Below are 20,264 nucleotides of genomic sequence, written 5' to 3' on the forward strand. Positions count from 1 at the left end.
CTCTCTCTCTCTCTCTTTCCTAATTTCTACATTCCACAGACTGGGTTCTTATTTTGTTCGTCTCTTGGTCAATAAGTGCGTACTCGCTTTAACTGCGTTGGGCCACCTGGGAGCGGTAAACGCGCCGCTATTGAGGTGCATGAACGGCGGTGACGCACAAGCTTCACGGACGAACCGGATCAGGCAGACTCTGCGTGTCTTGTCACTATTATCTGTCCCTGTCACCGTTACAGGAGTCGGTTGTTCATCCAAGCTTTAACAAGTTTAGTCGCCTTCATTTTGTGTAGTGTAGGTGAGCGTTAAAGTGCATGAGAGAAAACGGGAGGTATGTGAAGTTACTGTCACTTTCACCAGAGATGGAGAATTCAGTTGAAGATGAGTGCGCTGATTCGGGAGCGGAGACCGGAGGGTGAGTACACGCGCTTGTTTTATAAAGGAAATGAAATAGGCTACACATAGGGAATATAGTTATAATGCACTAAATAGGATAGAAATCAATATGCTATAAATATAAGAATCTGATTCATTTAAAGTGAGTTACTTGATGAGGATTCGGATATCTGAGCAGCGCAGGACAGGTCATCAATAAAACCATCAGACAGAGCGCTTTTTTTGGATTTTTCTCGTTTGGTTTCTACCTCGTTTGGTCCGTTTCTCATTTAACCATCTGTTGTTTGGTATTAACACCCAAGACATCTGGCGCAGAGATTTACTGCTGAAAAGTAGCTTGAAAGCCAATGATCTGAGGTATTAGGGCATGCTGCTCAGGCTTTTTAGCACAAGAGAGTGTCAGAAGTAGCCAATATACTAATCACATAGATTTAACTCTCTGTGGTCTCAAAGTCATGTATGATCTGTACCATCATTCTGTGATTTCAGCTGTGATCGATGAAAAGATGCATCCTGTTTTTTTTATAGGTAGGCCTATGTCATATCATAATGGCTGTTCTGTCATGTTGATGTAAGCTAGGTATGGTGATTTAGTAGATAGTAGACTATCCTCTCTGTCCTCTTCCATCTGTTTGTATGGTATATATCTGTATATCTGCTTTAGAATATTATTTATGTAGGTACGTTTTAAGTCATTTGTCCTGAAGAAAATGGCCTTGGTACCTTTCTAATGACTAACTCTTCAATTAGCTGATGCATTTATCCAAAGCCACTTACATTAAAACCATGAGCATCCTGGGGTTTAAACTCATATGGTGATAGTTTTCTAATCTCAACTCTTAGAATTATTATTCTGACCCAAAAATGTGTTATGTGTTGATCTATACTCAATATCTTCCAAGCTTATTTGATTAGCCACTCACGATAAAAAATTAAATTAAATTTTCTAAATGTCAGATTTGGTTGTGACGTGGCTGTCTTGGTCTAAATGAGAGCTAACAGATGTTGTGTGGCTTATATCTTCATTTAGTTTATTTAACAACAGTAACTGTAAACTTAATTGATGGCAATAAATCAGAGACTTTCAAAAAGGCTGTTTTTTAATGATGCTTGTGAGTGCATTGTTTAAGTGTGAACAATATGCAGAAAACTACAGCACTCACTGAAGATAAAACATATAAGATGCAATGTAATGACATTATTAACCACATTTATAGACTGTTATAAGGATTTAATTTGTATTAAGTATTACATAGAAGTACATAAAAGTGCTTTTGCTGTTAAATGCAAATTATAGACCATAGTTTTTCAGTTCAAAAATTTGGGTTTGTGATTGTTTATATATTTGTAGAAAACTTGATTCTTTGATGAATAGAAATTTGAAATGAACATAAAAAAATAACAAAAATAAATAAATAAATAAATATTACTGATTCCAAACTTGCAGACAGAAGTGTTGAACCAATGCCCCACATACTTGTTCAGACCATACTATTACAGCATTCAATTAGAACATTTAAAATTCAAGTTTAACTACGTGGAATTTCCCTGTTCTTAAAAATAATTTCATACCCTGTTACACTGTTTTCACTACCAGAGAAACAGGAAAAAGACAGAGGGAGAGGAAAGGGAAAAGATTGACCAGAGAGCGATAAAAGAAAAAAAAAGAATGTACAATGGAAACCAAATGACTAGGTCACTATGTAAGACACATGTACATAAGTTATGAGATATGTCAAATAGGCCTTTTACTTTGTTTTTTACCTTCCTCATCTGAGAGAATAGACGGTTTCTGACAAAAAGCAGCAAGAAACAACATTTTATCATAACCTACAGTACATATATGTGTGTAATACACTAGAGACATTACTACACACTAACACACACTGTATACCATGACACCCAGGATTGTTTATCCAGATGTAGGACCTTCCTTATGAAACCTTGGGATCCTAAATCACTGTAACAGTCTCTAACAAAAGTCTCTCTCTGTTTCTCTCTCCCCTTTCTGTCATTCACTCTCTTCTCAGGTCTGACTACAGTCTTATGTCATCAGCAAGCAGTGAGTACATGCCACTTGTTTTTTATATTCCCCTTTATGCAGTTCAGATCAATTTTCCAACAAAACATGCCTTAATCAAACACATATTCGCCATATTTTATGTCCTAATAATCCCTTTTCTGCTTCCCCTTGTGCTCATTGAGGGTTTATAAGAGACTTTTCTTTCTAAAAATGCTTTTGGATCCGTTTGTATTTTGAAAAGCACATTACAATTTAGAAGAGGAAGATTTCTGTCATTTGAAACACTTGACAACTGTTGCCATGACAGTCAGATGAGTTTGTTCGGGGAATCACTGCTTGAAGTGCTTCGAGAGCTCTATCACCTCCGTTTGTTTGTGTGTGAGTGCCTGCTTGTGTGTGTATCTGGGGCTGACCTTTCCTCGTGGCTGTGTCGGGCCCCGTCTTTTTCCCTATGGAGGGATTAATGTCCAATATTAGCCCATTAATCTGGGAAGCAGGAAACACTCCTCCTAGTGACAGTGCAGGAAGCACTCTCTCACTCACCCTCTCACATATAGAGACACTCACCTACTCACACACACACACACACACACTAAAACCTAGAGCCCTTCAAGGACACCACATAATAGACTGTGCATAATTTCTTGAAGAATGAAGAAAAGTGGTTCAATGTGGACTCAGGGACAGAAAATGAAGAAAACAGAATGAGATGGTTTGAGGAATAATGTGGATAACTAGTGGGGCTGGAGAAGAATTAAATGCTAAAATTAGTCGATGTTGTTCTCACATATGAAAAAAATAATTTGATGACAGTGTGCAATTTACAGTAGAATATTCAACAATTATGAATCAAAATAAATGTATTTTTATTTTATCCTGCTTACAGACATGAATTAATGTCTAGAAAGGGAGTCCTGTAAAATTTATTTACTGTCTATGTCTTTTCTTTGTCCGAGCACCTTTGCATGGATGAGAGATCTGTTTTTTTTTCCACCACATTTCCCCGTATTGTTTCTGCATTCTGTCTGTTTTTTAATGGCATGACAGTATGCTTTCTTGAAAGGCTGCCATGAATAACTGCTTAATGCTGCATCATCAGTCATGTCAGCATTTTGCCACTTCTGCAGCTCAACAGATTCTCTCTATATCCACGTGCACAATACTTTCCTCTATATATCTTTGTTCACTAACAACTCAAGTGCATATTCAGTGAAATCTGTTTCGCCCCTTTACAGCTCTGGACACTTAACTGCACTGAAAAAAGGGCTTCATGTGGTAACATTTAAACTAGTTTCAAAGAGTCAAAAATCCACCTAAAACAATTATGGCACACCAACAAATCGTCAGATCAGAGAGAAATAGTCACTTAAAGTAAAAATTGACACCAGATTGGTGTGTATATTAGGGAGGGTTAAGCTGGGGATAAATATGGTGTCTTATTTAATGTTAGTTGCTTAAGTCGGACAACCAGATTACATTCCATTACAGACTCAACTCAGATTACAGATGGTTTAAAGTGATCGAGGCTTCTTGAATCTTCTTGAATTTTCAGAGTGACAGAATAATCATAATATAAAAAATTTAAACAGAAAAAATATCACATAATAACTATCTATCTATCTATCTATCTATCTATCTATCTATGTATGTATGGATGGATGGATGGATGGATGGATGGATGGATGGATGGATGGATGGATAGATAGATAGATAGATAGATAGATAGATAGATAGATAGATAGATAGATAGATAGATTATTTGTTATAAACCATTAACATGATAAATGTGATAAATACAAACTGGCCAATGTTCCAATAAAAACTAAAATTTAAAAATAAATTTTATTTTAAGTCACCATTTTCTTTGAGTCTATCAGATAACGTGATTATGTTCAGTATCTGTGGTTTCTTCTCAAAATCGCATCAGTAATAATTCAAATTATGCTGTTTACTATAAATAGTGCCCTGTAAACAGTGTCTGAATAAACCATGTGTCTTCGGGGCAAAGTGCCCTAACATTCACATTTAATTTCTTCCAGCTGAAAGCGTGTGGTAATTAAAACATTAATAAGTGGATCACATTAGGTCTGTTGTACGGCTGTCTGCATATGTATGTTTCTAAAGGTCATACTGTACAATAGAGAATGTGTTGTGTGTTTTTAAGTCTGAACAAGTACCTTTGCCTAGTGAACACACTGCTCGGTTTTTCCACACTGATCGATTGAAAGGATCCTTCATTGAACTCAGATGTGCGTCATTTACACCTGCAAGAGTGCAGTGCAACTAGAGAAGAATGTTTACTTGCGTGAGTGTGTTTTTGTGTGCAAGTGTGTAAGAGCATAGCGTTCCCTCGACCTCTGGTGCCCCCAACCTTAAACAACAAACAAAGTGGGACGGGTCCCATGAGTCAGGAGAGTTTGGGGTAAAAAAATAAAAAGAGTGGGCAAAAAGAAAGAGGCAGCTGTCCATTTTCTGCCACTTTCTGCTATATTTGTTTTGTTTTGTTTTTTTTTATACATGAGAATAGCTACACAATTTTTCTCATAATATAATAACAACACAAAGAGTTTTGCTGCTGTTGTTGCTAGATTATGGCAGGTGGATGAATATATCAAAGAGGGGGTTTGAAGGACTTGTTATGTTGTGCAGCGTTACTCATAATGAAGAGACATCATGTGTTTTCACACGTCATATACAGTCATTCATGAAATTCTTTAATTGATGCTCTGTTGATATCGTTTGCAGTCACAAAACGTCACATTTGCCTTGAACACTTTGTTAAGGGGGGCTTTCATGTACTTTTGTGCTTTTAGGGATATTTGGGCTCACTGTGGTCAAAGATTCAGTGGAAGGCCAAACGTTTTTAAAAAGTCCTAGAGGGAACCAAAGCATTTCTCCAGGGTTACTAACCATCCACTAATGCAACTAATGAGGCTTCACTGTTCACTATACAGGCTGATTACAGAATAAGAGCGCATAGATGTAAAGATTTCATTCAGTCTTGAGAGCCAATCTATTATCACTATTTGGTACTGTTCTTTCCTTTATAGATGTTCAAACCAAAGTAGTCTTACAGTGACTCCTGAGGCAAGAATAAAGCAGAACGTGTAACACACTAATACACCTAATACAAATAAAGGGAAGAACTAAGTGTGTTGTTGTTTTTTACTAGAATGTAGAACTTTATTTTCCTGTGAAACTTCTCTCTTGTAACCTGTCCGAACCACAATCTTGAGTTCACATCTCCCTCGATCACTTTTATATTTTTCACATAAACGAAGAAGAGCTCTCCTTGCTGTTTCTGTTTCATCACAACTATAACTAACATAGTGTAATATATGATATTAAATCAGTTTATCTTCATATTTTGATGGATCATTTTCTCATCTTTTAGGTGATTTGTCCATGGGGGACCTACAAGATCCTTTCCTAGTTTCTATCCACATCATCACTGACCCCGGTCAGGCCAAAACGCTCCAGCAAGCTGCTGATCGGGTCCTCTCCTGGCTCCACCCTGATCTGACCCTCTTCAGGGTGTCAGAACGGGCAGGTGGTCTCTCTCGCAAGCCCAAGGTCCGCCTGCAGCGCGTCACCGAACCACCATCACACCAGCCAGCCTTGGCTGTAATCCTGTTTCTACAGGATGAATATAGAGGTGACGAGAGTCTTGAACGTCTCCACAATCAGCTGAGATGCCCACCGTGGCGATACCACCACACAGAGCGGGTGAACGGGCGAGGCCTCTTACCATTTTCTCCAGCCAACCAGGACTTTGTTACACTTGCACCAGGCACACCACTATGGGCGCTTCGCCAAGTCCACTACGGCAAAGAAATTGTGCGCTTTACAGTCTATTGTCGCTACGAGACCTACAACGAACAGGTGCGTATGTACAGGCTGCTCCTGCGCCGAAGGCTAGCCCAGAAGAAGGAGGATTTCTGTTTCTGTGTAGTCTACTCCAACCCTGAAACAGAAATCCAGCTGTCATTCAAGCGGATGCCCCGTGGCCAGAACCTCGTCCCCACTGAAAATGCTGTGATGGAGATCAGAGTGAGGGATGTTGGTGAACTTGTCCCACTGTTGCCATGTCCCTGCACGCCTATCAGCGACGTCCGCTGGCAAACAAATGATTATGACGGGAACAAAATATTGCTACAGGTACGACACAGAATATATTATAAGAAAATATATCTCAAAGCAATGATATATATATATATATATATATGACATCTTAGTTGTTGCAGTTGCAGTATATATAATTTACATAACATTATATGAACTCTTAATAAATGAGACTCTACATGGAATGTTTGTGCTAAATAATTTTCACACACCACTGGAAAGTCAGTGAAGGTGAATAAAATGTAAAAAAAAAAAATATATATATATATATATATATATATATATATATATATATATATATTTTTTACATTTTATGCATCAATAGCCAATAAACCTTTTGCTGAAACCTTTTACTATAAGAAAAACCTTTTGCAAACTTTTGAGGAGTTTTTGCAAATAAATTAATACTAACTAGATAACAATAGTCAAATGAGGTTAACATGGGACGTGGTAGTGTTAGGCTACAAAATCTGTTATCCCAAACTAATTGCATTACATTATATACAGTATTTTCTGTGGGATTGAGTAGTTCATTCATAGTTTTAAACATGTCTTATCTTTAGATTTTCTTATATATACTACTTTTAATTGTGAATTATGTATTGTGCTTCATCTCTGAGTTGCTTTGGTTTGAGGCTTAGAGCTCTTTATTCAGAAATGTTCTTTCATGAATATGGATAAAAATAATGTGGAAAATGCTTCCATAACTCAGAAATCACCTTCAGAGAGCAGCTCATATTATACTCTTGCTGTGGTGTCCTGGGGGGTGTTTTGATAGAAACCAAACAAACCAAAATTGAAAAAAGGGAAGCAGCGCGACCTTCCCTTCCTGAGTTGTTACCTAGTTACTGAAGAAAACTGCTGCTAGTCACTACACAGTTTTGAGCCAAATTGATATTGAGCTCAGGTTCAGCCCAGGCAACTGAACAGAGCATTACTGCTTAAACATCCCGCAGAGTTGCATACGGGGGAAAAAAATTGTATGCAGACACCAAGGCATTTGCATAAATTGTACACATTTATTATTATTTTTTAAATGTGTCCTGGTTTGGATCCAAACACCTCTGGCCTTTTGTGTTTGTGTGTTTATGTGTGTGGAAAGACTGTACTCAATGTAAAAATATTCAAACAAACCAAATGAACTAACACACAAGCACATACAGGTCAATTCTGCCTGACCTGGATTAGCTGCGATCAAAGCAGGTCTGGCTCTCTGTCACTACAGCCTCATTACTAATCAACCCCTGCTGGTGCCAAATGGCACAGAGAGGATTTCACACATAATACACTTTATGTCTCAAATGGAGAGAAGCTGAAATGGTTGTACATTCAGACACATAGACGAGCTCTCTCAGTTTATGAACTATAATCTGCTGCTGAACATTTGAAACATTTAATGTTTGGAAAACAACGGGGACGGGAGTATATTAAATATGAGTAATGGCTGCAATGACAGGAATACATTTTAAAAAGCAGAAAACAGTACATTTTATATTTTGACAAATAGACATATTTTACTGTTTTGTTGAAAACATAAATATGAGACTATTTTCAAAAAACACTTTAGAACTGAATTGTAAATACGCAAGATACTGAAATAATTACAACATTTTTACGCAACTATACATTTGTTTACACGCCGAAGACAGTTTTACTCAAATTTGGTGCTCAATGAGTTCATAATTTTCATACAGGGAGATATCTACTATTTTGAGGGATATACAGTACATACAGAATGAATATAATGGCTTATAATGAAAGAAATGTATGAATGTGGAAAACCGGGGAAATGTGTGAGTGGAACAGTGAGGAAGAAGGGCACAATGAGGCTCAAAGATGGATGGAAAACCAAATAAAGCAACAGAGGGAAATGATCGAGGGAGAGGTAGAGGGATGGAGGGAATGTGCAGTGAGGTGTGAGGCAGAAAACAGTGGAACCCTGTTACTCTAATGCACACACACTCAACAATGCTTGCTAGGTTTAAGATACATTTTCCTCTTTCTCTCTCTCTCTTTCCTCTCTCTCTCTCTCTCTCTCACACACACACACACACACACAGGTATACAGTTACCTTATCAAAGCTGCATTCCTACATTGTGTTTTGCTTGGCATTTGCAGGAACATGGTTCCCTTTCCCAAGCTATTTTTGTTTAATGTCAAACTATTTTGACGGCTAACTGCAGATATGTTGTTCATCATATTGCCACGTGAACAGTTCAAGATTTAAAGCAGCTGCTTCTTAACTTGTTTTGCTTTAATATCAGATTTTATATCAACATAGATTGTCAAATGGCAACCAAATATGTATTATACAAAAGCTAAACAAAATATCCTTAATATCACACATTGAGGTTTACTGTTACAGTTTTTGCTGTATTTTCGATCAGATAAATGCAGTCTTGGATACCATTATAAAAAAAAAAAAATTATACACATTCCAAACTTCTAAATGCTAATGTTTGTGTAGACTTTATTATCAATATAATACGGTCCCACTTTATATTAGATGGCCTTAACTACTATGTACATACGTCATAAAAAAGTACAATATACTTATTGTGTTCATATTGTATTGCAAAACTCTTTTGTTGGCTGTTTAGTTGTATGGGTAGGTTTAAGGGTGGGATAAGGTGTAAGAGATGGGTCAACAGTGTAATTATAAATGTAATTGCAGAAATACATTGCAGATGTGATTACATGCAGGTTTTTTTATATATCTGTACAGTGTAAAACCATGTATGTACACTAAGTGCATTGCATCAAATGATTAATTTAAATGTAAGTAATTAGTAGTTAAGGCCACCTTTATTTGGGACCAAATAAAAATAGGTACTAGGATCTTCAAAAATGGTATTCTGAACATATTAATTGCACATAAATTCATGCTCTCATTTTGACTTTGTCAGGTTCAAGGTTCACGGTATTACCGCAAGCACACTATTGCAAAGTTCTGTCATCCTCCTGATGATCCTCCGGTTACCTCCCCTCCTCCACCCGAGCTGCCCCCTCCACCTCCTCCACCATACGGCCGCGGGCCCGCCTCTTATCGAAATCGCCGTTATCACCGGAACTCATCGCGTTCACGGACCCAGACCCTTCCGTCTCCGGTCACCTCCAGGACGGCCACGCTGTGCGAACAGGAGGGCCGCATGGAGAGGCTCCAGAGGGATGTGGAGCTCTTACGCGCGGGATGGACAGGCCACCGCACACAGTCCCTCTTTTCTCTGCCTACAGACGAGTCCCGCTCCTCGTGTGCCTCTCCTTCAAGCTTCCGTCCTCGCTGCTACTCTTCAATGGCCGCTCCAATTTTCCGTGTCAATGTCGATACACTAGTGGGAGCCGAAGAGACAGATGTGGACACGGGACAGACCATCAGCGGCAGCTCTGTGGACCTATCGGTGGTCTCAGGTTATTCCCATCCACAGCTGAGACCCCATTTAAAGGCCCGAGCAATGCGGCCCAAGTCCGCTCCTCCAACAGATGGAGGTCTTGACTTTTCTGATCTGAACTATAATAATGCCTCCTCCATAAGACGGACTCCTGTGCCATCTAGAGCACAGAGCATCTCTGCTAAATCCACACCTTGTGTAGTACACAAACCACAGCCAAAGAATGTGAAAGATGTGTTGCAGGACAAAGGGCAGCAGAACAGCAATGGCATTGTGACTGTAGATGATTGTAGTCAAGAAGGCTTTGCGGAGGAAGAGCAAGAATTTTATATCTGACACATACAGGACAATCATCTCATCAGCCTGCATGCAGGTCTTAACGGGGAATTTTTAGGTCTTCTATAATTGCAGGAAGCTGAGTATTTAAATGTGGAAAACCCTTAAACCGATCGTTCACCCAAAAAGGAGAATTCTTTCATGAATAACTCACTGTCATATTGTTCTAAACTCATAATAATCATGTGAAACACAACATTAAGATATTTTAATGAAACCTGAGATGAGTCATTGAAAGTCCAGGTAATCAAAACTTCAGGTCATAAAGATGTTGACAAATAATTGCAGTTTAATAAGTATTGCGAAGAGGTGTGATCACTTTATATGAGCAGATTTAATTCACATGAAAACATATGGTAAACACTATATGTGCACAAACATGTGCATTGACTTTTAATGGAGGGACAGAAACATGGGTTTAATTAAAATATCACATTTTGGGTTTGGGATGACAAGAGGGTGAGTCAAGGATGACAGAATTTTTTGGGTGAACTATATTTAAGCTTTTGGTCTACAGTGAATTTGTTTTATTAGGAATAGGCCATCCTTAAGAATGTGCATTCATAATGAATGACTTAAAGACTGAATCAAATTGACTTGTATTTGTTGTATGTTGTGGTATTCTGTAGTGTTTCGTAATAGTTGTTATAACAAAAGGGATTCATTGCTTGTGTCAGAGAGTTCGTCGAAGAATGAAACTCTGCCACCTAGTGGTTTAAAATGGTAACTACACAGCAGCTAGACATAAGGCATGTCACTCATTATTAGATATAATATAGAAATCTCCACAGTTTGTACAGTTTCACTATTTGTTCCATGTAAGAGTTTAAGAAATTTTTTTTTTTTTTTTATCTGAATGTAATGCTTTACATTATCACACATTTTAAATTCTATGTAATTATTTTGTTGTAATGACCTCTCAGTGGCAGATGTCAGTGCCCTGTGCAAAATATCAGTGATTATATGGATAGACAAGAAAATAATCAAGGAACTCATTAATGTCTGTGTTTACAAATATACAATTATGGTGTGAATTACTTGCTGTTGATGTTGTAAAAACAAAACCCAAATAATTATTATGGTTATTATAGGGGTTAGCAGCTGTTTCTCTGAGAAAAAAATACAAATAAAATAAGGAACTATGGGAAGCCACATACTTTTACAACAATTGGTCACTGGGTTGTGTTATAGATTGTTTAGAAATTCTTTATCCAAGTGTACTGCATGTTGGGCATAGTGTTGCCAATATGTTCATGTTGTCATACACAGGGTACACTTCATTCTAGTAATATGCAATTTGTTAATCAAACCATTACTATCAGTTACCTTTATAAATCTTACAGTTCTTTTCCAAACTTGGTTCAGTGTGGGGTCAAAGATGTTCTTGTTTCGTTACAATCATGTAACTTGAACACATACAGGACAGCCCTTGTGAGTTGGCCCTCTCTCAGTGCCAGATCACTCCCCACACGTTCCCAGCTAATCCCATGAGCGTACCTGGCACATCGCTCTGGCGACACCGCCTCTCAGTGCTACTGCGCTCCGGCTCTGGACTGGGATTCTGGTAATCCACTCCAGCAGCCATAGAGCTACAGAAATAGGGCAGGAGGGGTGAACGACGGCGAGTAGTTCCCTGCTAGAACATAAGCCAGATCTAATAAAGTCAATTTCTGTCAACCAGCTACCTCGATGACTATTAATATGCAGCAAATTAGGAGTTTATGGGGGCAAAAGCTGTAGTTAATAGTTACTTAATAGTGAGAACCGGTCTCTAAACTAAAGTGACCAATATAACTTATATAGCTGAATAACAGTAATTTAAAACTTCTACTATCAGTGTGTATTAAAAGACACATTTATTAATATTCGTAACAGTAATGATGAATATTATTTACAGATATTAGTATTAGTACTCACCTTTTATTATTAATAATAATAATTACTACTAAAGTTAATAATAATAATTACTATTATTAACAGGAATAGTAATAGCAATTAATTCCAAAATTTAAAGAAAGTTATTATTATTGCATACTATAGCATAAGTAGTACTGCTTACCCTATTAATTATAATAACTTCTACTATTAATGTGTATGAATATACACATGTATTAATATTTATAACAGTGATGATGCATATTATTAGTATTCATACTCACTTTATATTAATAATATTACTAATAATACCAATAATTACCACTATTAAGCTGGTATTATTATTACAACCATCACCATCATGACACTAATATATTAAATTATTATCATATAATGCAATCCACTACATACTTAATTGTGAGAATGTAATTCTGAACCTGCAGTAGTATGCAGTGAATGTCACACACTCTGATAGGCTATTTCCACTTAAAACGATCCAATTATAAGTTAAGGGGCTAAAGAATGTTTTTAGAGATATTTTTAAAAACTTTTAATGTTTTAGTTCATTAATATTTCAACCATAAAAGAATTTTCCCTATTCAAAGTATGTTTGCGTACCAACTTTTAAATATCCAACCTCGAGATGAAAGGGACGGCGTTCCTTTGGGTGCATTGTCCTTGCCCAAGTGACCGTGACTTTCCCATCATCATTTCCCTTCTTAAAAATTCAAGTTTCATGAATGGAATACTGGAATTAAAGAATCTGTATTCTTGCCAAGTTGGTTCTACTAATTAACATGCCTTTTGATGGGCACCGTCCAAATACCTGATGCTTACTGATCATTTCACGCTTGCTGTTTAGCATGGGAAAAATGTTTCTTCAATCCATTAGGGTCATCTGTGGAAACTCCACTTAAAGTGGAGATCTGACTTTGACAATGTATAACAGTTGTTTAAAATAAATATTCGCTAACACTTTAGTATATGGATAAATTATCAGTACTAGTTGCTTATTAGCATGCCTATTATTAACAAAAGCTATTGGATGTTTATCAGCACTTATAAAGCACAGATTTTGCATGACCACGTTCTACATCCTTAATTCAGTACCTAAATTTAACAAATATATATATAAGAATAATATTTCACAATATTGCTGATTTATTTAGTTTTGTTCAAATACATGCAGCTTGGTGAATATAACGCTTCTTTCAATCAATCAGAAATTATAGTGTATGGAGATGTTAACAGTTTGGTAAAGCTCACATCCTTGGCATTGATTACATGAGAATTTTAAATGTTTAATGGCATCTCTTTTGCAGAAATGCTGATGCAGCATGCTGGGATGGCATTTGCTCACTCTATCAAAAGAACAAGCTGCTTGTGTAATGACTTCCTCTCTCTATTATATGTGTGTGTGTGTGTGTGTGTGTGTGTGTGTGTGTGTGTGTGTGTGTGTGTCCGGCTGAACTTGTGGAGTGCGGATTTGCTGGTCGAGCGCATGCCTCCCTCTGCCTGGCTCCTTATAGCGCCGGGCGGGAGGCAGGAATTCTGACCGAGTGGTACGGACATCGCCGCCGGAGACCACGAACACGAAGCTCTCCCTTTAAACAAGGTCTCATGATCGACAGCTCTTTCAATCAGTTGTCCTGGCGTGGAGGATCAGGGCGAACGCACATCCTTCTGGACTGACAGTGAACATCAGGAGCAGCTGACACTCAACCAATCCAGAGGACGAGCGGCAGGTAAGAAGTTCCTAAATATTTTCATTCAGTCATACATTTTAATCATATGTTTTTTTATTATTATTATTATTATACTATATAATAAGTACTTTTAAATAGTTTAATTCAATCGTACATTTGAATTATATTTTGTTTGAATTATTATTTTTTAATTATACTATATTTTTTATTTTATATTTTAATTATAGACCTATTTTGATCAATATCAATACAAAACTATATAAATGTAGCAAGGATTTCTGTTCAGAAATTTAATTTCATTATTTTCATTTTGTGATGTACCGTTTCATGTTGCATTAATATTGGATATATGGAAGCTGTGGCATAGTTCACCTAAAACATTAATGACCATTAATGACAGATTATTTTTTTGGAGGGGGGGATTGAATTTTTACATTCATTCAATGAATCAAATCTATTATAAAGATTAACCAACTTTATCCTTGCTTGCAAAAGTTCTGAAAAGTGATTGATAGTAGTATTATTTTGGGTTACACCAACAGAAGAAATTTAGTAGGTTATCTTTGATAGATATCAAATGCATGATCTATATTTTATTATTTCAACTTGTAACCACATCCATGAATAATATTTGAGCTGCTCTGGAAAACAATAATAATTTTGCATTTGCAGATTTTGACCTGTTGATGATGCATCAGCTGTCTGTGACGTCCCTGTTGCTCTGTTTGTGGCTGCTGGAGCGCTGCCATGGCAACAGCCACAATGATCTGCACACACAGTTTGGCATCAGCCTCTACCAAACACTCACAGAGATGGAGAACAACTCCAACCTGATCGTGTCCCCAGCCAGCGTGTCATTGTGTCTGGGTCTTCTGCAGTTCGGTGCCAGGGGAAACACTCGAGCACAACTTGAGGAAACCCTGGGATATGATGTGAATGGTAAGAGGAAAATAGCGGCACATTTGTAATCTGTATGTTGTTTTCCTAAGTAGTAAATCAAAATGTAAATCTGCCATGTCTGACAACCTGCACTCCTTGCATTTGTCGAATGCTTGAAAAGTTAACATGACAGTTTTGATGACACAATGGTCTCCTTGCAGATGCTCGAGTGCAGGACATTCTGTCTCAGCCACAAGGAGACCTGGGTAATTCCAGTGATAGGGTGCGGCTTCAGCTTGCCAACGCCTTATTTGTCCACAGTGGTGTGAAACTCCTGCCAGAATTTACCCAGCATGCCTTGGGATGGGGTAACAGTAGTCTACTGAGTGTAAACTTCAGTAATCCAAACCACACTCATAGTCGGCTACAGCAATGGACACGTTCCCAGAGTAAAGGTGAGCTTATATTGACTAACAGTCAAAGCAGTTTCCATAAACCACCACATATTCATCATTTAGATTTAGATTGTCTCCAATATCATTTTAAGTGATGGATATAAATGGCCTACAAAAAAATACAAAAATATACATAAATATATTTTTTTATAGTGTTAATTAGGTAAATACTTTACATGTGATGTAAAATCAAATACTGATTTGAATTTGCATATGATTATGATTTTAAAATATAATTATGTAATATCAAATATTGATTAGAATTTGTGTACACACACACACACACACACACACACACACTTAAAGGTGCTGTAGGGAACTTTTGTAAAAAAAAAATATTTTTTACATATTTATTAAACCTGTCATTATGTCCTGACAGTAGAATATGAGACAGATAATCTGTGAAAAAAATCAAGCTCCTCTGGCTCCTCCCAGTGGTCCTATTGCCATTTGCAGAAACTCCATCGCTCCCGGTAAAAAACAACCAATCAGAGCTGCGGTCCGTAACTTTGTTTGTGTTCAAAATGTAGAAAAATGAACATAATAAGCGAGTACACCATGAATCCATTTTCCAAACCGTGTTTTTTGCTTGTCCTGAATCACTAGGGTGCACCTATAATAAGTGTTTATATTCTGACTATTTTAGATTGCTTCGGGGGTACCGCGGCGGAGTAACCCAGTACCTTTGTGATTCTTCATAGACATAAATAGAGAGAAGTAGTTCCGGCTACGATATTCTTCCGCAAGAGGCAAGCAGTTCTGTTTATTGACCGCTAGAGCGTCAAAAGTTCAATACCGCAGCTTTAATTACATTTAAAATATGTTAAATATTTGATATGATTTGAAATAAAATAAAATTATGAATTTAAAATATAAATATTTGAATATATATTTACATTTACATTTAATTTTGCAGAATAGTTTATCCAAACTGACTTACAAATGAGGAGAACAGTAGAAGCAGTCAGACAACAGTATACAAGTGCTGTGACTAGTCTCAGTTAGTCTAGCACAGTACACATAGCTAGGGGTTTTTATTTTTATAGAATAGAATAGAATAGAATAGAATAGAATAGAATAGAATAGAATAGAATAGAATTAGAATAGAATAGGTCAGGTGCTGGAGGAAAAAGGTGTCTTTAGATGTTTTTTAGAAAATGGCCAGAGACTCAGCTGTTCAAACTGAGATAGGGAGGTCATTCCACCAGCTGGGCACAGTCCAGGAAAAGGTCCGTGATTGTGATTTTGCGCCTCTTTGGGATGGTACAACAAGGTGTCATTCACTTGCTGAATGCAAACTTATGGAGGGCGCATAATTTTAAACTAGCGAGTTTAGGTATATTGGTGCAGCGCGAATTGTTGTCTTGTAGGTAAACATCAGTACCTTGAATTTGATGCGAGCAGCTATTGGTAGCCAGTATAAACTGATGAAGAGAGGTGTAACGTGTTCTTTTTTCAGCTTTTTAAAGACCACTCTCGCTGCTGCATTCTGGATCAGATGCAGAGGCTTGATAGTACATGTGGAAAGGCCCGCCAAGAGAGCATTACAACAGTCCAGTCTGGAGAGAACAAGAGCTTGTACAAGGAGCTGTGCAACTTACTCTGATAGGAAGGGTCTAATCTTTCTAATATTGTATAAGGCAAATCTGCATGACGGGGCCATTGTAGCAATATGGTCTGTGAAGCTTAAGTGATCATCGATCACAACTCCAAGGTTCCTGTTCTGTCTTAGCAAAGTTGAACTGAAGGTGATGGTCCTTCATCCAGCTAGAAATGTCGCTCATACAGGCTGCAATGCGAACAGCTACAGTCGGATCATGTGGTTATGATGAGAAGTAGAGTTGAGTGTCATCAGCGTAGCAGTGATAAGAAAAGCCATGCTTCTGAATGTCAGATCCTAATGATGACATGTAAATGGAGAAGAGGTCCAAGCTCTGAGCCTTGAGGAACCCCAGTAGCAAGAAGTTGTGACTTAGAAACCTCACCCCTCCAAGACACCCTGAAAAACCTACATGAGAGGTAAGATTTGAACCATTGGAGTGCGGTTCCTTAGATGCCAATCTTTATCAGGGTGGATAGGAGGATCTGGTGGTTAACTGTGTCAAAAGCAGCAGACAGATCCAGCAAGATGAGTACTGAGGTTTTGGAAGCTGCTCTCGCAGGTCTCAGGGCTTCAGTTACCGAGAGCAGGGCAGTCTCAGTTAAGTGGCCGCTTTTGTAGCCAGATTGGTTGTTGTCCAGGAGGTTGTTCTGTGCAACTCGCTCAAGTGTCTTTGCTATGAACAAAAAAAAGGGATACCGGTCTTTGTAAGTGCTGGATTTAAGGAGGATTTCTTATTTTTGTACCTGCCTGATTACTCGCTATTGAAGTCAGATGGCCCCGCCTTACTACTTAGCAAACTGAAATTGGTCACGTGATATGCATGAGAACCAATGCGATTAGAGCATGCATTTACCACGGTAAACACAGTAATCAAACAATGTTTCCTAGCAATGACAACCGCGCTAAAATTTATTGAGAACATTGATTAGAATTCAAATATGAAATTATTTGAAAAAAGAAAATATAATTAGGTACATATATGATAAAAATAAATATTATGCCAAATTAGATGTAAAATATAATTATGTAAAAATAAATTATGTCAAATTAATTCAAAATTAATTGTGTTACTTGCAATTCTTTGTAATTCTGTGTAAAATTTTCACTTCACAATTTTTTTTTTAAATGTTTCTACACCAAATATTTTTAGACACATGAAACTATAGCACATGTAGGATATGAAGGATATATACTGTATGTTTTCATATAAATTATTAAGTGTATGATTTTTTTTCTAAAGCTGATGACCATCTCCAGACAAAAGAGGAGCAGCTTCAGTCCAGTGAGTCCCAGGAAGAGGACTCCAGGCACGACAGTTTACTGCACATGGCCCTTCTGAGCACGGTGGTGTTTCACGGTGCCTGGCAGAAACAATTTCTCTTTACTGACACCCAGAACCTGCCCTTCAGTCTCTCAGATGGCAGCACAGTCAAAGTCCCGATGATGTACCAGTCAACTGAAGTCAACATTGGTAAGGGGAGGAATAAGACAGACACCAATACAAGAGTTTGATGGAAGCCTATATTGTTCTGCTAAGACCGTATATATTTACCTGTCCGCCTGTCTTAGGGCATTTCCGCCTGCCGTCCGAGCAGGAGTACACAGTGCTGGAGCTTCCGTACTTGGATCGCTCACTCAGGCTACTGGTGGCCTTACCTAGTGACAGGAAAACCTCTCTTTTCCAGCTGGAAAAGCAGCTCACGGCCCGTGCTTTGGGACTGTGGGATACTGGATTAAGACGCACTAAGATGGATATATTTCTGCCCAGGTAACTGCATGCAAAACAAATAAATAACTTATCAAATATTATGTTATGCAAATTGGATATATCCTTATTGTTTGTGTATTTTAGATTTAAGATGCAAAGCAGGTTCAATCTGAAGCCTGTTTTACAGTCTCTTGGTGTCTCTGATGTCTTCAGTCCCTCAGCTGCTGATTTTAGAGGCATCTCAGGTAGGACAGTTAAACTGAAAACAGTTTATATCAGTCATAGATGCTGAGAAATAATCACAAACACCATCAGTTTAAATCAGTGATTCATTCTGTGAAGATTAAGCCTTCTGTTCGATATGCCTACAGATGGAGAAGGGCTTTTTGTATCAGAGGCTTTCCATGAAGCAAGAATAGAAGTGACAGAGGAAGGGACAAAAGCAGCTTCAGCTACAGGTGTGACAATTAGCTTACATTGTTAAACAAATGAAAGAAACATTATTCTGTTGTGAAGAAAACAAAAGCACATTACCAAATATTAGCCCTGATTTATTTATTCTTCTTTAAGATGTAAGATGTAATCTTTTATATGCTCAGCAAGGCTACTCCCTGGTGTATGTGTACCTGAGAATCAGTTGTAGTCAACAGATGGGATGTAGTTGAACAGACTGTTCAAGCGTTGAATCGGCTGGGAAATAGCTGATGACCGGGCTTTCTTTCTTCCTCTATTTTTCTTTTTAGCAATGGTGCTACTGAAAAGATCCCGATCAGCGGTTTTCAAAGCAGATCGACCATTTCTCTTTATCTTACGGCAGATGAGTACAGGTAAGTACTAAAATCTGCAATTGTCACTGATAGCATGCATTCTTAAAATTAATCTACCCTGACATTAAATTGTATATAATGTCCAAACATTTGCGGTCAGTAAGATTCTTTAATCTTTTTGACAAAGTCTCTTAGGCCCACCATTTGTGCTATTCATGACTGTTTTGTGACATTATAAAATTAATTATAAAGATCTAAATGAATGAATCCTTTCTAAATAAAAATATTAATTTCTCTCTCTCTCTCTCAAAAAAAGGTAACACTTTATTTTAAGGTGTCATTGTTACACAATAATAATACTTAATTATGCATAATTACATACAAGTAACCCCTTAGCCAAACCCTAACCATATAGTGAGTACATAAAGTTAATATTACTCTTTACTTAAATGAATAATTATTCTGTAATAAGGACACCTTAAAATAAAGGTTACTCAAAAGGAAAAAGCTGAGCCAAAATGTTTGTATTGTACCTGAGAGGACAATTATATTTACATTTAGGGACTAGATTTGTTGCAAATGTAATTCTCCATAGAGTGATCAACCATCATAAACCATGTTTAGTCTACATGAACCCACACACATCTGCATGACATTTGTTCTGTGATGTTGTAGAATCAGTTTCATTTGTAGGTTTTTACTTCACAGGGTCATTGCTGTTTATAGGTCGAGTTCTGAATCCAGCGGAGATGTCTTGAGATGATACATGCAATCACGACTGCTTCAAATGACAAACACACAAAGAAGACGCATGTTCATATACATTTTTATGATTTTGCCAACTCAACACACCCCTCCCTCATGGGTGGGGGTCAGAGGGATATCTGAGGACTGTTAGGAGGGTCCACTGACACTTCAGGAAGAGGGACGAGACTTTTGTACATATCTGTAAATAAAATTTTATTACATCAGGGTTTTTGCACTTCAAAGTGTCCACTGTCATTTTTTTC

At 37.5% G+C, this 20,264-nt stretch overlaps 2 protein-coding genes across 3 annotated transcripts; both read left to right on the forward strand.

Moving 5' to 3' along the window:
* Positions 1–2: 2 nt before the first annotated feature.
* On the forward strand, positions 3–11,429 carry LOC127965073 (protein FAM124A). Of its 2 annotated transcripts, XM_052565623.1 has the most exons (5): positions 3–409; positions 880–918; positions 2,421–2,452; positions 5,808–6,571; positions 9,443–11,429. In XM_052565623.1, exons 3-5 carry the CDS (start codon positions 2,437–2,439, stop codon positions 10,259–10,261), a joined length of 1,599 nt encoding a protein of 532 aa, XP_052421583.1. In that variant the 5' UTR covers positions 3–409; positions 880–918; positions 2,421–2,436; the 3' UTR covers positions 10,262–11,429. The 2 variants fall into 2 exon arrangements, with proteins under 2 accessions (XP_052421583.1, XP_052421582.1); XM_052565622.1 differs by lacking the exon at positions 880–918 and having other exon boundaries at positions 5–409.
* A 1,860-nt stretch (positions 11,430–13,289) lies between these two features.
* Positions 13,290–20,243, forward strand: serpine3 (serpin peptidase inhibitor, clade E (nexin, plasminogen activator inhibitor type 1), member 3). The gene is made up of 9 exons (XM_052565624.1): positions 13,290–13,881; positions 14,515–14,781; positions 14,943–15,176; positions 18,020–18,250; positions 18,349–18,547; positions 18,632–18,732; positions 18,859–18,945; positions 19,231–19,314; positions 19,963–20,243. Exons 2-9 carry the CDS (start codon positions 14,529–14,531, stop codon positions 20,010–20,012), a joined length of 1,239 nt encoding a protein of 412 aa, XP_052421584.1. The 5' UTR covers positions 13,290–13,881; positions 14,515–14,528; the 3' UTR covers positions 20,013–20,243.
* Positions 20,244–20,264: the final 21 nt, after the last annotated feature.

The sequence above is a fragment of the Carassius gibelio genome, chromosome B9 (genome assembly GCF_023724105.1).
Source record: "Carassius gibelio isolate Cgi1373 ecotype wild population from Czech Republic chromosome B9, carGib1.2-hapl.c, whole genome shotgun sequence".
Lineage (NCBI taxonomy): Eukaryota > Metazoa > Chordata > Actinopteri > Cypriniformes > Cyprinidae > Carassius > Carassius gibelio.

Bases quoted from the DNA above. Each gene is read 5' to 3' on its own strand.
- LOC127965073 (XM_052565622.1), top strand. From the start codon at position 309: ATGAGAGAAAACGGGAGGTATGTGAAGTTACTGTCACTTTCACCAGAG. The intron at 410-2,420 runs GTGAGTACACGC...CTCTCTTCTCAG, and splicing joins TCGGGAGCGGAGACCGGAGG to GTCTGACTACAGTCTTATGT. The intron at 6,572-9,442 runs GTACGACACAGA...TGACTTTGTCAG, and splicing joins GGAACAAAATATTGCTACAG to GTTCAAGGTTCACGGTATTA.
- serpine3 (XM_052565624.1), top strand. From the start codon at position 14,529: ATGATGCATCAGCTGTCTGTGACGTCCCTGTTGCTCTGTTTGTGGCTG. The intron at 18,733-18,858 runs GTAGGACAGTTA...ATATGCCTACAG, and splicing joins TGATTTTAGAGGCATCTCAG to ATGGAGAAGGGCTTTTTGTA. The intron at 19,315-19,962 runs GTAAGTACTAAA...TTTACTTCACAG, and splicing joins CTTACGGCAGATGAGTACAG to GGTCATTGCTGTTTATAGGT.